At 42.1% G+C, this 16437-nt stretch overlaps 1 protein-coding gene across 10 annotated transcripts in view; it reads left to right on the top strand.

Moving 5' to 3' along the window:
* The window catches only part of TTLL5 (tubulin tyrosine ligase like 5), a 257649-nt gene that overhangs the window by 124292 nt on the left and 116920 nt on the right, over window positions 1-16437 (top strand). For all 10 annotated transcript variants that reach the window (XM_080661710.1, XM_080661713.1, XM_080661711.1 and 7 more), the window contains one exon: window positions 15729-15883. In XM_080661710.1, coding sequence (XP_080517836.1) covers window positions 15729-15883 — 155 coding nt within the window. The remainder of the gene's footprint in view (window positions 1-15728; window positions 15884-16437) is intronic.

Raw genomic sequence — 16437 nt, 5'->3', positions numbered from 1 at the left:
CCATTAGCTGGACCCCTCAAGCAGCTGGGAGGAGGATGGAGGAGGCACTGTCACCCCTTTCTCTCCCTGCTCACAGGTGAAGATGCAGAGGAAGAGTAAACTAGCCAAAAGTAAAGAAGCAAAGTGCTCTGACAACCCACAAACTTGACAATAAAACTTTGAGTTATCCAGAATTTACATTAAAAGCTAGATCCTTAGGAATCTGCATAAAAACAGAACCTCATTTACCTTGTCATTGTTTTTACTGCTTCTGCTATGACTGAACTTTGTTTATGGCCTAGAACACATGAGAATATCGAACTTGCCTGACCACAAGGAGTAGCCACAGTGGCCACTTTAGAAATATTTGTGCCAGCTCAAGTATGCTTGAAGTTAGAAGAGATACATGTTCTTTTTTTTGTTTTGTTTTCGTTAATCCTTACCCAAGGATATTTTTCCATTGGTTTTTAGAGAGAGTGGAAGGGAGGGGAGAGACAGAAAGAGAGAATCATCAGTGTGAGAGAGACACATCAGTTGGTGGCCTCCCACACGTGCCCAAACAGGGCCAGGGATCGAGCCTGTAGCGGAGGTATGTGCCCTTGGGAGGTACAGGCCCTTGACCAGAATTGAACCTGGGGCCCTTCAGTCAGCTGGCCAATGCTCTGTCCACTGAGCCAGACCAGCTAGGGCAAGATACATATTCGTAATGTACAATTATTCAACAAATACCTTCCACGTCTGAACAGAAGGCAGATCACATTTAGGTCTTTCCCGTGCCATGTGAGAGGCTGGTTATTTTGGGAGGATGGGTGCCTCTGGAAAGCAATGTGTACTCGCTGACAGCAGGGTTTTCCACCAGCATCTTTCACCTGTGGTGGGGGAGCGCTGCGGTAGCTGGCAGGGTGCTGGGGTGGAGCTGGGTGTGAGGTCTCACTATCTCTGCCTCACTCAGTGCTGGGAGAGGCGTTTTTTTTTTTTATAACTGCAGCGCTCTGCACAGAAGCAGCCCGCTGTGGTCACTGCCCTGAGTGTACAGAAGAATGTGGCAAATCAGCCCAGCTCTGTGGTGAGGAGGGGAACAGGGAATCAGAGGGAGCCGTGGCCCTCTCTGTGCGGTGCGTGTGAGATTTCAGGATCCAGCTATCATTAGCAGCAGCTCCAGCTCTTCCCGCCTGGCCTGGGAGTTTAATCAAAGGGATAACAGCAGACCACCCAGGCGAGGGCTCCGTCAGTCTCTGTTCCTCAGCCAGCCAGTGCCCGGGATGTGGCCAGGCCTCCTGGAAGTGTGCTGACAGATACATAGGAGGGAGGAGGCACGTTTTGCTTCTCACATTTTTCATTTCGATGGAGAGTAGAAAAGAAAACGATTTAATTTCATTTTTTGCTCCTTGCCCTGATACTTCCTTGCCTGGTCTTGGAGAAGGATATATGCTTAGGTATAGAATGTTTATATGCTTAGGTATGGAATGCTTGGTTCACACCAGTCCTCATTCACTCTCACTCATTCATATGCATTCAAAGAATTCACCAAGGAATTTGTTTTTTCATTGCTTTTGCTGTAGCAGCTACCATTATAGTCTTGCTGATTTATTCATGGTCCGCAGTAGACCTTGAGTGAATCTTGATTTCACAAATTCCAATTTGAAAGTGAGATTGGCAGAGAGGAGCTAAATGTTTGACTTGGTTACAAATGTCCTTTAGGATCGAGACAGGTGACACTCAGTTTACCACCAGCAGGGGCCTTTGGCCCCCAGACTTCCTTCCTGCTTCCTTAGCTCATCTGGACACACTGGAGCACCTGTACATTGTGTTCAGATTTTGTGGTTGTTGTCTAAGCCTAACTCCTTTGGTTCTATATGCTTTCTGGTACTTCTTTGTGTCATATACATTATTCTTCATTCCTAGAAACGAAAAAGTAGACACTCTTGAGTCAGTGAGACTTGGACAGGTTACTTAACCTCCTTGTGCCTTGACTTCCTTATTGTTAAGATAGAATAATTTTAGTATCAGGACCACTCCCTTCCTAGATCCCTGTGCCTCTGCTGTAAGACCTAGTTCCCATTGATCTCATCTAATTCCCTACGTCTTCTGTGTCTCTCAGGCTTTAAGCCCCCAATTTTTCTTAATTCCTTGGCCTACTGCGTGGTCTTTTGTTCTAAAATAACCTTTCTTTTGCCATACACCTTCTCAAGCTCTTGTTGTCCCTGAACTGCCAAATTTCTTTTGAAGGAACACCCCCTTGCTGCCCTCAGTCCTCCCCCACCCCTTACTCTTGCAGTCTAACTTCATCTGTGACCATCTTGTCCAACTCTCTATCACTGGTCACTGATGACCTTGAAATGGCCAGCTTCAGTCACCTGTTTTTAATTCTCATTCTCCTTTAGCGTGTGGCACTATGATTGACCACCTCCTACCTGAAAATTCCCTTAGCATCTTCAACCCTTTAATAATTCCTTTGAGAGCTCTTTTCTTCCTACTGGAAAGATTGCGTTTTCTACGTGTTTTTAAGCCACTGGTATATGGACCTCAGTTATGAGAACGGGCACTGGGGAATCTCTGGGTCAACAGCAGAGTCTCTGGTGGAAAAGGTGGGTGGTGCCTGGGCATCCACCTCTCTCTGCTCTTCACCACATCCTCCAGATATCTCTGAGTTCCAGGCACAGCGGAACTGTTTCCTCTCTCTGTAGTGTCTCTTCTCATAGCTCCACCTGGTACTGTTCCATGGATTTCTCCCAAATATGTATCTTTTAGTTTGAACCTCTTTGCTGAATGCCAGGTCTAAATTTCCAGCTGCCTGCTAGACTCTTCCCCCTAACTGTATTACCAGCATTAAAATATTCAACATATATTTAAATACTCAAAAATACTTAATATATCTAAAAGCTGCTCTTGTCCCTTTTTTCCTCTCTATGTTAGCTGACATTGCAATTTCTCTAGGAATTTAGGTAAGAAGCTTTTGATTTATCATTGTCTCTCTTTGCTTCCTTATTCTCTCTAAACGTCCAGGCAAGTTGCCATGTCTTGTTGATTCTGACTTTAGAATGTCTCTGATACTTATCTTCTCTGTTTCACTTTTATATCTACCGTCCTGCTTAAGGCCTTAATTATCTCTCAACTGGACAGCTGCAATTACCTCCTAAATGGCCTCCCAGCCAGCCTCTCTCTTAGTCACCCTAGTCTTTGCTCTAAAGAAATCTTTCTAAATCACAAGTCTGATAATAGTACTCCTCTGCTAAAGAATCTCGAGGGGCTTCCTGTGATCTATAATGTGAAGCCCAAACTATTAAATGTTATTCAAAGCCTTAATTTAGAATCCGGCTCCAGGCTACTCCTCTAGTCTGTCTCTCTCCCGTCACACATTCTTTTGTGAAGTTCAACCAGAATTTCTGTTGGTCTCTGTGCCTCACTATGTGCTGTCTTCTCAAGGGAAATGTTCTGCAGTCACCATGTCTAACCTAAGACATCCATTCAGGCTCAGCATAGATGCCACTTCACTCATATGAATGCTATTTCGCTCCGCCCACTGTGTATGTCCAGATAGCTGTCTCCCTTAATAGTCAGCCAGCTCTTTGAGGGCAGTCTCCTTTGCTGCCTCAGAACCCAACTCAATGGTGGTACTCAATGAATGTGTTGATTTTACAGGACTGTGAGTTATTTGATTGATAGGGGGACCATGTCCATTTTTTCACCAATTTCCCCCCCACCTGGATGTAGAAGTACTTAGTACATTTAAAAAATTAAATAATCGAATCTTGCCCAGCTGGTGTGGCTCAGTGGTTGAGCATGGACCTATGAACCTGGAAGTCATGGTTCGATTCTCAGTCAGGGCACATGCCTAGGTTGCAGGCTAATTCCCCAGTATGGGGCATGTGGGAGGCAGCTGATCAAGGATTCTCTCTCATCATTCCTTCTTTCTTTCTCCTTTCCTCTCTCTGAAATCAAGCATATTTTTAAAAATAAAATAAAAAAGTGAATCTTGAAGAAGGCCCTGCTGCCCTAGCTAGAAGTCTTCTGTCCATTCTCTATGCTCCTATAGCCCTTCATTTGTCACTCTCTATAACAAATCTAATATACTTATTGTGCATCTCTTCTTAACTGTTGAGTTCTAAACTACATGATGGTAATTCTTTCTAACCTTCTCCTAGCACAGCACTTTGTATTTGGTAGGCACTTATCACATGCAAGCTAAATTGAATAGAATTGAAAAGAATTTTTCTGCATTTTTATATTTCTTTAAACGATTGCTCTCCATTTTAAAAATTGATGAGACCATACCTGCCCTTCATAAAAAAGCAGCTGACATTAGTTGAATGTCTACTTTTGTTACAGGCACTGCACCAAGCACTTCGTAAGTATTCTCTCTCTTTAACCATATGAGGTACATTTTTTTTTTTTTATAGACGAAGAAAATAGAAGCTTAGAGAGTAAGTGACTGCTATGGTCACACAAATGGAAAGTGACTGAACCAGACTCCAAACCAGGTCTGCCTGACTCCCTGCTCTTTCCCTTTGTGCGTTTCTGCCTCTTCCTGTTTGAATAAGGACTCTAACCTCTCATCAGACTAAAATGACTGAGCTTAGCACTGAGAGCCTGTGGTTCCTGTGACGTTGCCCAGATTTGTAGCCATGTCAGTGCTTGAGCCTGCAGAGAGGACAGTATGAATGCAGATTTAGACAAATTCATATTCGTGTCGGTCCAAATGCTTCTTAACCTTTCTGGAGTCAGAGATCCCTTTGAGAATTGAATGAAAACTGTATCCTTTCTCCTGAAAAAAATGTACACTAAAACTTAGAAATTTGCATTAATTTCAAATGGTTTATAGAAACTCTAGGTTCCTATTGATGCCCAATAAACCCAGGGTCTGCAAGAACCTCTCAAAACTGTTAGGTCAGATATGGCTGTTAATATTAATGATTTGGCCCAAAATTATTGTTCCAAATTTGTAGTCATCCTTGCTTCACATATTTTATATATTTAGTGATATGTTCCCCACCAGGCTATAATCTCTGTGAAGGCGAGGATTTTTTTTTTCATAGTTCTATCCTAAGTGCTCAAAAGAATGCCATTCACAGAGTAGGTGTCTGATAAATATTTGTTGAATTAGTGAAATAATCTTTTGAAACCCCATCTCTGAGCCTCATCAGACAAGAATTATCTAAGATTTTTATTGACTGCTAGAATGAGGAAATTGAGCTATGCCAATATTGTAAGCTGCATTGAGAGTGTGATACCACCGATTTGCTCATGTGTAAAGCTATTTTTAAAGCTATTATTAATTAAATTTTTAATGTTGAATTTCTAAGGAGAAACAAATACAGTATACACATGGAATAGACAAGGAACAAAATCTGTATGTCAAAGCTATTATTACACCAATTGAGGACCTTCCAAAGGCTTCACACCAGGCAGAAATCATCTCTCAAATTATGCAGGTTACTAGCAAGAGCAACACTTATCTCTCACTGTAGTCACTGATTATTTTATTTCCCCTAATTCCAAAGCAGTCCCTCCCTCTATGCAAAAAGTTCATTTGGAGCCTTTCATTTCCTTGCTAGCCTTCTAGTTGGACACAGGGTGAGTGTGTGTGTGTGTGTGTGTGTGTGTGTGTGTGTGTGTGTGTTTGGGAGTAGATGAGATCTACTGCCTTTAATATATAAATGCTTTGTCCCTCCTGGCTGAACTAAACTCTGGGGATACAGTCCCTGTCCTAAAGGAGCATGTAATTTGTGGGGCGAGATAGACAGATAAACCTGCAATTATAATACAGTACAAAACATGGCATGAAGCTCTTCCAACTCTGCCACTGTGCTCTTGAAGCATTTTTAATGGCAAGGATCCTTTACAGCTGAGGGAGCTCTTTTATGAAAAACAACGTTAACATTGGGAAGTAAAGAGCAGAGTGGCAGCAACAAGGTTTCAGGATCCTACTGTACTGAAGTAGGTGAAAGGACTTTCCTAGGGCCAATGATTAAAACAGCAAATGAGTTTCTGATTTTTCAGTTTCCAGGTTGAGGGTAACTCCCGCCTCTCCTGGCATAGCTGTAGATATGTTTTCCCCAAGTAGCAGTGATAAACCTTGCTTCTGGGTCAAGAAAGGTAAAGTCATTTGAAAATCTGCAGGCCCAGTTAGAGGAGGGTTTTTGTCACTACATTTATAAACAAACCACTTTTAAAGAAACGTGGGATTCTGTGGTTTGCTGTGAGTGGAGTTTTGTCCTTAAGGGACTGATAGCACCTGGGTGCATAGAGGCAGATGCTGGCTAACAGTTGAGCTGGTGAGGACTCAAGGGCTCACACTGGATACCAGCATCCCACTTTTTTCATTAACCTGTGTTGTTTCTTTTTTCAAGTATCTACTAAAGCCTCACCATCTTTAAATGTCAGTATGTTTGGTTTTGAGGTTTAATGGGGGAGCTGGACATTACTGCACACATGGTCATTAAACACGGATTCAGAGAACTGTGGCTGGAATCCAGGATTCCATAGTCACCATCTTGAGGTTGAGGAGGAGATGCCCAGAGGGGATCCTTCAAGTGGAAGCCTTCTTTAATTACTGTCAGATTTTTGGTTCTAAATGCCTGGGTGGAATCCCGAGCTTTTGGTGACTTGGGCATATGATGCAATGTCTTCTTTTGCCCACCAGGCCTCAGACCTAGACTGAAGGACTGGAGCCATCTAGTCGTCCTCCTGGGGTACCTTCCCCCCAGACCCTCCCCTAATCTTGATCCTCAAAACCATTTTATTGTTGAAGACAAGTATGGAAAGACACAGGAAAGGAAAGGTGCATTTTCTCAGAGGGCTCTCGAACAAAGCTGGCTTCAGATTTCCACTGTGACCTTCTCTCTTCTTAAGGGGCAGACAGCACCTTCTTTCTTCACCCTCATGGGAAAATGTAATCCAAAAGAGGGCCGATCCGAAAAGAAAGTGTGAACAGTGAACACGTGAACTCAAGTGAATTTATCATATTATAAATGCAGTTCTCCAGCTCCAAGGCCTAGCACTCTGCCTTAGCCCAGGAGGGAAACGAGGGGAGACCAGCAATAATATGTCCTGCATCCCAGGCTTATTACCTCTCGTTAGACTTATGATTCTCAACTGATCTGAACTTTCCTTATTAGCCTCTTTCAACCCATCGCACAAAAACAGCCCAGATTTACCTGCCTGCCCACAGTTCTGATACAGCACTGCTCTCAGAACCCTTGAGCAAGCTTACTGTTGTCTAAAAGATGAAGAACAGGATCTTTAGCGTGGTATGCAAAGACCTCCCCAAGCTGTTTGTCTGTCTCATCCTCTCTTCCGCTCTAGGCTTTTGCCAAATTACTAGTAGACTGCTTTTTTTTTCTCAGACATTCTTCCTGCTTATTTGTCTTTGCGTTACTTACGAATTTTCTTGCCAGCTAGGAACTACTGTCCCCACTCCCTCCCCCAACATCTACCTATCCTTTCAGGCCCAGCTCAGGTGCCTTCTTTGAATTTCCTTAGCACTTCCGTTATGGCGCTTATATTCTGGAGGCCTTATATGTTGCTGTTTGTCTGGGGGAACACAAATTCCTTTGTGGCTTTAGAGCAGGGGCCACAGTTTAATCTGTATATACCCCTAAGGTTTACCCAAGGCCTTGCCCCTAATAGGCAATGCAGCGAATATTTATCAAATTATCTGAGGTTTGGACTGTTTTGATCACTTAGGACCCTAGCATTTCTAGAGCATGCCAACTAGAGCAACAGAGATCTAGGTTAGGCCTGGCCCTGGTCCTCTTTAGATACCAAAAGGTTATGCATCTGGGTGGGTGGTGGTGTATTCTGGGAAGCCATCAGGGCAGTACCATCATATTTTAATTATAGCACTGGCAGCAGGACTACTTTTAGCAAACAGCAGTAACAAGCAATAACACTTGGGCGGGCCAGCCACCGGAAATTGGCTCCCTCTCTGTTTCTCCTACCCTCTTTTCAATCCATCACCTGTATTTATTCCTGCTGTAATTTAAACACCTGTCTAGATGGAATGCGTGCAATGTGTCCTTGCCCCACACATTCAGATATTTGCTCACCTGCCTTATTCGGAAGGCTGGCTCTAAAATAAACAGTGTTTTGGTATTAAAAGAAAAAAATGCACTGAGGTCACTGTGGAAATGGACATGGAGAAAGGAGCAGGAGTGGAACCTGTGGGTGAGCCGCTCCAGGGGAGTGGGAGCAGCGGAGGAAGCGGAGGAGGACAGCAAGGGGTGAAATATCTGCCTGAGTATTGGGTCGAGGTGGGATCCCGTGACTGGACTTTCCCACAGGCAGTCATTCACTCAGCTAACCAGCTACAGAAAGGCAGGGGTGGAAGAATATTTAACAAGCTGAGTGTTTTTAGGCTTAAATGTTTTGGTTTATTTTTAATGACCACTGTTTCTCATGTCGGCATAACAAGTAACCTTGGACTATATATATATATATATATATTTTTTAATCCTCACCCAAAGATATGTTTCATTGATTTTTAAAGAGAGAGAAAAAAAAAAAACATCGATGTGAGACAGAAACATCAATCGGTTGCCTCCCAGAGGCTCCCTGACCTGGGATCAAACCTGCAACCTAGGTATGTGCCCTGATCAGGAATTGAACCTGCAACTTTTTGGTGTATGGGACGACGCTCTAACCAGCTGAGCCAACTGGCCAGGCAGACTTGGAATATTTTGAAGCTTGTTCTAAATTATCCACTTTTGTATCTTTGGCATATTAAACAGTTACTCATATTAATGTTTGTGCATACAAGCAACGTTGAGAAATAGTAAAACCTTAACATCCCTCATAGAATTATTTTCTCTACTCCTTCCCCTTGATTGTTTTCTGTCTTGCTCCTCACCCCATCAGGGCATTTCCTTCGGCTTTTGGAAGATCCCCTGAGCTTTATGAAGGAGAACTATTAAGTGGTTCCTCTTTCCTGTTTTCTCCTTTTCTAGCACTCCCCCTCTCCCCCAGTAAGTGCTTCTCAAACGTTAAGATGCATGTGAATTCTGCGTGGATCTTGTCAAATGCAGTTTTTGATTCACTGTGGCAGAGGCTGGACTGAGTCTGCATTTTTAGCGAGCTCCCAGGTAGTGCAAATGTTGCTGGTCCACAGGTGAAATTTTAAGGTCTAGGCTCAGTGGTCCCAGGCCATGGGAGTAACAGTGGTTAAAACCTAATGAACAAAATAAACTGATGAACAAAATAGATCCAGAGACTTAGAAGCATGGACTAGACAGATGAATCTCAGAGGGAAGGGGGGTGAGGTGGGAAGAGATTAATCAAAGAACTTATATGCATGTATGCATAATGCATGGACACAGATAACAGTGCAGTGAAGGCCTGGGTGGGGGATGAGAACAGGGTGAAGAAAAAAACTACAAGATTCAGGAGATATCGCAGGGGGCTGACCAGGAGTTGAAACTAGTGGCTGACATGTAATAACTTTTTATTCTTGAGCAAGTTATTTTGCCTCTCAATCTCAATTTTCCCATCTATAAGTGAGGGAAATAATTATACCTATCAGAGTTGTCTTGGAGATAAAATGAGTATATATAGCTTAGAACAATGCCTGGCAAAAACAAAGTGTCCATTAAATTTAGCCATCATTAGTGCTCATATGGCTTGGTTATTATTATTACCGTTACTGTAGTGAACCCAAAAGGTTTCATATTTGCATGAATATTGATTATGGTAGAACATTTTAGAGATCCAAACACAGATTTCAAGGTTCTTATATGTGTGTATTGCCTTTTGCACATAAAGCTGTTTATATCTATTATCAATAAGGCATTTTTTTAAATGTATTTTATTAATTTTTTACAGAGAGAAAGGGAGAGGGATAAAGAGTTAGAAACATCGATGAGAGAGAAACATCGATCAGCTGCCTCCTGCACACTCCCTACTGGGTATGTGCCTGCAACCATGGTACATGCCCTTGACCAGACCCGGGACCCTTGAGTCCGCAGGCCGACACTCTATCCACTGAGCAAAACCGACTAGGGCAATAAGGCATTTTTTTTTAGTCATAGTTTCAGTAATTAAAATGGGTTTTAGTTAATGATCTCATCTGTTTCCCAGACCCTTTTGTGACCAAAAGCATGAATCCATGAGTGCCAGCCTACATTTAGTAGCATAGACTCTGGTTATTAGCCCAGAGAAGCCAACTGGCCCAGTGGCTATGACCTCTACCCTTATAGACTAATACTCCTAACAGAAATGCTGAGCCACCTCTTTTGTGACTGATGTGCTATAAGCCTGATTTTGTTTAATATTCTTTAGTAGTGAAATGTTGACCATCATTGCAAACCAGGTATATATAAGTGCCCTTTTTTCACTTTCTCTTCATCTGATCACAGCTGGTTTTGTTATGTTACCTCGGGAAATATAGATGGACAGAGAAGCAGATGTCGCCTGTAACAGCCATATTCATCCTCCCTTTGCCCTGCTAGGGAAGAAGACTTCAGGTGTGAACCCTAATTGGCTTATTCAGTTTATTAAGGCCTGGTCAGTGCTGGGAGATTTGCCCTGCCCTTCTGTCTTCCCTAGTCAACACAGGGTGTTCGTGGGGCCAAAATCGATGCTTGGGTCCATTTTAGTTCAGTGAGTCATGCTGCTGCTCCTACAGAGCTGAATGGAAGGGCCAAAGGCTTTCTTAACTTACTCAATCTAGAGATAATTTTTTTGGACCAAACCTCAGCAGGACATAAATCTGTATACATAAGATTCAGCCAGATCTAGTTGAGGTTCTAGAGCTGTGTTGTCTCTTAAAGTAGCCAATAGTTGTATGTGGTTTTTCTAAATTTAAGGTATATAAAGTCACCCTGGCCAGGTGGTTCAGTTGGTTGGAGCATCATCCTGTACACCAAAAAGGTTGCAGGTTCGATTCCCCATCAGGGCACATACCTAGTTGCAAGTTTGATCCCCGGTACAGGAGGCAACCAGTGAATGTTTCTCCCTCACATTGATGTTTCTCTCTCTCTCTCTTCCTCTCTCACTGAAATCAATAAAAACTTATCCTGGGGTGAGGATTAAAAATTTTTTAAGTTATATAAAGTTTAAAATCTTGTTCTTCAATCATACCAGCCACATTTCAAATACATAATAGCTACATGTGGCTAGTAGCTACTGTATTGAACAGTGCTAATTATAGAACATTTCCATCATCACAATACATTCTGGTGGATAACACTGTTCTAGGGATTAAAAATAGGTTTTTATCTCCCTTGTCACTTCTGATCGATTGGTGATGGCTTGTCTGAAGGACTGAGTCAAGAAGATTCTAAGAGAGCCCCAAATTACTTGATTCTTTATTAGCAACGTATGTCCTAGGAAAACAGAGCTGGATGAAGTTGAGGTAATCCTATATAATAAAGATGTAATATGCAAATGGCCGATACACCGTGAAGTGTAACGACCAGCCCGCATAACGACTGGATCACGGGTCAGCAGGAGGGTGGGGCAGCGAGCTACAAGCGGGCGTTGGAGAGCTACAGGAGGGGGCAGGGGAGCAAGCTATTGGGGGGGGGCGGGGGCGGAGGGAGATACAGGAGGGCGGGACAGTGGGCGGAGAGCTACTAGAGGGCGGCAGCGAGCTACTAGTGAGCTACTGGTGCATGGATTCGTGTGCAGGGCTACTAGTTATGACATAAGTGCTGAATGTCTCCTAGACAAAACCACAGAAGGAAGAATAAAATATTTAGAGGGGCAGGTTGTTATTACTTAATAGAGACAGATTATTTTTTTTAGCGGGAATCCTTTGGAAAGAAAGATGAGAAGTTTTGAAAGTTTTCTTATTCCTTATATAATCTCTCAGAACAATGGTGCTTCGCTTTTGTGTAGAAGGCAATCACAGTGGCTCCAAATTCTTGATTATCCATGAAATAAGGAATAGATGTTACATGGAAAAACCCACCAAGAGTCCAAAATTAGTTTTGTGTTCATGCCACCTTCACTACACCTGCTAAGAAACAACACTGGTTGATATTGTTTTTTTTTTCTTTGCTTTACTTATTTAATATCCTCTGGTGAAGGGTAACACGTGGGAGATAAAATTTACAGGGAAGAAAGAAAAGCTGGTATAATAGTTTGGTGTAATCATTCCCTGTATAACCTCTGTTTTCAGAATTTGAGGCCTGTATCTGGGGATATTTTTAAAAATCTACAATAGTTAAGGGTAACTAGTTACAAAACTAGAAAATGATTGTACCAGTTCTGCAACTGTTAGGTGACCTTGACCAGGTTACTTACATGCCTTCTCTGAGCCTTAGTTTCTCCATCTTTGAGAGGGAGTCTAGCACTGTCTACCTCCTTGAGCAGTGGGTGAGGGGTGAGAGATAAAACCACACTCTTGAGTGCCTGACACTGCTGCTGTAAGAACTCAAACATTAAACCATGTTATTTGGCAAAAGTATACCAAGTGCTCTTGGAGGAGAACATTCTCTGCTAATCTTAGTAGGTATGTAACTTTATCTAATTGTTGGCCCTCTCTCCATTTTAGTTTCCTCCTTTTATAATATTGAAGGAGAGCCTACTTCAAAGGGCTCGCTCAGGGTTAAACGGGATAATGCACGTCAAGGTAATGCAAGGACACCTAGGACATGGCACACCATGAAAGTTCGGGAACTGTTAGCTATTATGATGAAATGACGTCTAAATTAGGGGCAGCTTTGCCAAAAGAGAGAAGATTTACCAAATCTGAAGTCTCTTCTCATTCGAATTCACTCATCTCCAATCCATACAGTTTATACTAAACATGGTAAAGTGTGTACATTTTGTTTATTTTATTGCTGTTTCACTATAAATTATGAATAAGCCTCTTTTATTAGTTTTTTGGCACAACTGATTAAGATAGTAGTTGGAGAAGCTGTCAGTTATCATAAAGACCTTTCTCACTTTGTAGAACTTTTACAAGCCGCAAGCTCAGGTCTAATTAGGCAGGCCTGGTGCTTCAGGGCAGGAAGGAGGGGGCTCAGTGCTGGCCAGGAGTGAGTGCAATCCTGCAGGGAGTCTGTTTGAACATCGGAGAACCCAGCCTGTGTTGTCTCTGCGGTACAGGAGAAGGCCAGCCCTTTAGCAGTACCAGGTGCCAGAGGTGGCTGCCATAGCCTGCCACTGTATTTCCCTGTCCTCAGTTAGTGGGTGTCTTTCTTCTCTCCCCTGGTAGAAGCAGAAGGGGGTCAGAATTGACGAGCCAAGGTCGGCTCCTGGGTCCACAGTGGAGGGTGCTGCCTGAGTGTCCTGTACACCAGTCTCTATAGACCCCTGATATCACTCCTGACCTATGGAAAACAGCTTTTCCCCAATAAAAATGTTTGGGTCCTTTGGTGTGAAGATACAGGCCCAGGAAATTTTTACTTAAAGAATCTGTAACTAGGAATGAAGCAGTATATGTTGCTAAAAATAACATTTTCTTTCAGAATTTTATGATTTTTTTAAAACCCAGTATATTTTTATTTGTAAACTAGAGGCCCAGTGCATGAATACATGCATGGGTGGGGTCCCTCAGCCTGGCCGGTGATCAGGCTGATCAGGGCCTATGGGGGTCGGCCAGCTGGGGAGGGACTGCGGGAGGGCTCCAAGGCGTGTCCAGTTCCAATCGGCCGGACCCCAGCAGCAAGCTAACCTACCAGTCAGAGCATCTGCCCCCTGGTGGTCAGTGTGCGTCATAGTGACTGGTCAAGTTCGGTCGACCTATCTGTGGTTTTATTATATATCAAAATTATTGGCTTCTTAGGACATCTTATAGAAAAAAACTTTTTAAAATATACTTCTCCTTATGTCACTATTCCCTAGTGTGTCATGCTCAACTGTGTCCTGCATTCAGCTGTGTCCACTCTATTTTCAGCATCCCCTGTGGATCTTATTCTGAAATGCTTCTCAAACTATCCTCTGTATTTCTCATAATGACTTAAAAGTTTTCTTTGGGGTACTAACAGTAATAACATGGCCAGTATAGGAAACTTGGAAAATATAGGTAAGTGTAAGGAAGAAAATAAGTCACCATTCAGAAATAGATGCTATTTATGAATTGGATTTTTATTTCTGGTCCTTTATGAGTGTGTATCTGTGCATGTGTATGTTTAAGGAACTTTGGATCTGCTCTCTGTACAGTTTCATATTGTAAAAAAAAAATCAGCATGTTCCTATATTTTTGAATATTTTTTTAAAAAAATTCTAATAGATACAGAATATTTCCTTTTACAATATTAAAATCAATGCTTGTTTTCAAAATCTGTTCACAGTACAGTACAGTATAAGAATACAGGCATTGGAGTTCCAAAGATCATGGTCACATCCCAGTTCTGCCATTTTCCTCTAGGCCTCAGTGCTATCCTAGGCCTCAGTTTCCTCTTTGTAAAATGGAGGTGATAATAGTACTTACAACAGAATTATGGCAGTTGAAATGAGATGCATATAATGTACTCATTAGTACAGAGCTGGCACATTAAGCAGTAATTGCCGTTATAACACTCACTGTCATTGATCATATGCGGTTGTTTTGAGCACAGTTCCCAGAAGTTAGATTGTAGCATCAAAGTGTACAAACATTGTAAAAATACTTTTAGTAATATATTGCCATATTTATTTCTAGAAAGATTATACCAGTTTATAGTCACATAAATAGTATAGGTACCTATATAATGCCATTATTAGATGCTGTGTTTTTTATTATTACTATAACACACAAAAGAGGTAATATAATTTGCAGCTTTTGATTTCCAGGAGAAATGACTAGTTTTAAATATTTAATTAACTAATAAGTTTTCTTCTTCATAAATTGTTTATTGAAGTCAGTGCCCATTTTGCTAGTGACTGTGCATCTTTTTTTCTTTCTAAAGCAATGAATCCTTTGTATTTTATAATAAGTATTATTTATAACTAAACTTTATTGAGCTTTTAGAACTTACAAATGAGGAAACAAGACCCAGAAAGGCTAAGTAGTTTGCCTAGTTTCTCAGAACCTGGCCTGTCACAGAGTAAATAAATTCTTGCTGTTTTTATTATCCACCTTTGAATTTTACAGCAACTAGGACAGTATAGTGCTTTGCACATGGTAGCAGCAAAATAAATAATTTTTTTTTTAGCTACAACTCTGAGCTTATATAATCAGGATTTGGGGGGTTCTTTTTTTCTCTTTTAAATCCTCCCCCAAGCAGTGAGGATATTTTTTCTATTGATTTTTTTCTTCATTTTACTTTATTTAATTGATTGGGGTGACATTTGTCAACATGAACCTACAGGTTTCATGTGTGGGTTTCTATGTTACAAGATCTGTATATTGCAACGTGTGCCCACCATCCAGAGTCATCCATTGATTTTTTTAATTTTTTTTTTTTTTTTTTTTTTTTTTTAGAGAGAGTGGAAAGGAGGAGGGAGGGGAGAGAGAAACATAGATGTAACAGAGACACATCGATTGGTTACCTCCTACACTCACCCCAACAGGGGGCGGGGGATTGGACCTGCAAACCAGGTACGTGCCCTTGACCAGGAATGGAACCCATGACCCTCTGGTGCACAGGCCAACGCTCTAATCACTGAGTAACGCCGGCCAGGGCAATGCTTACATTGACACTAGCCACCCTCACTTCTGCTCTGGGATGTGTGCAGAAGCCAGCTTTGATGGGACCTTTGTCACAGCAGCTTCAGCTTCATTGAGTCAGCATCTCCTGCCTTTGACTTGATTCTTCCCATGTGTTTTTAATGATACTTTTCTAAAACTCTGTAAAATCAGATTATTTCCCTCACTTCATTTCTAGGTATCAAACCTGAATTTGACAAGTGGCATCATAAACAGAAGCAGTGCTTCAACTCCCCCCACCCTTCGGCCTGTCATCAGTCCTAGTGGCCCGACATGGTCAATTCAGTCAGACCCCCAAGCTCCTGAGAGCCACCCCACCCCTCCTGGAAGCAGGTACGTGAGAACCACAGACCTAACATTTGGGTCGCACGGGGATGGCCTGGGTCATGAGCAAGCCAGTTTCACCTTGAGCTCCCTGCATAGACACTGGTAAGAGGGCCTTTCCCCACCTGTCCCAGTCCTACGGCACTTGAATATAGGGCCTCTTTTCACTTGTTGGACAGTTTGTGAGCAAAGCAAATGAAAAGGAAATACCTAATACAGTTCCATAAATTCACTTCTGGGTGAAAGAGCAAGAATTTATATTGTGTTTAATCCCTGCCTATTGTGGACATTTTCACGTATTGACTTTTTTAAAAACTATTGTTGAAAGTATCACAAATGTCACCTTTTTTTACCTCCATTGACCCCTTCCCCCTTGCCCCACCCCCTCCCCAGGCCTTCCCTGCACTATTGTTTGCCCATGGGCTATGCATATATAAGTTCTTTGTTTAATCTCTTCCTGTTACCCGCCCCCTTCTGAAATAAGTCAGTCTGTTGCATGTTTCAGTGTGTCTGAATCTGTTTTGTTCATCAATTTATTTTCTTCATTAGATTCCACGTATAAC

This window comes from Plecotus auritus (genome assembly GCF_963455305.1).
Source record: "Plecotus auritus genome assembly, chromosome: 1".
Taxonomy (NCBI): Eukaryota; Metazoa; Chordata; class Mammalia; order Chiroptera; family Vespertilionidae; genus Plecotus; species Plecotus auritus.
The sequence above is the reverse complement of the archived record's forward strand: the minus strand, read 5'-3'. Positions and strand labels throughout refer to the sequence as shown.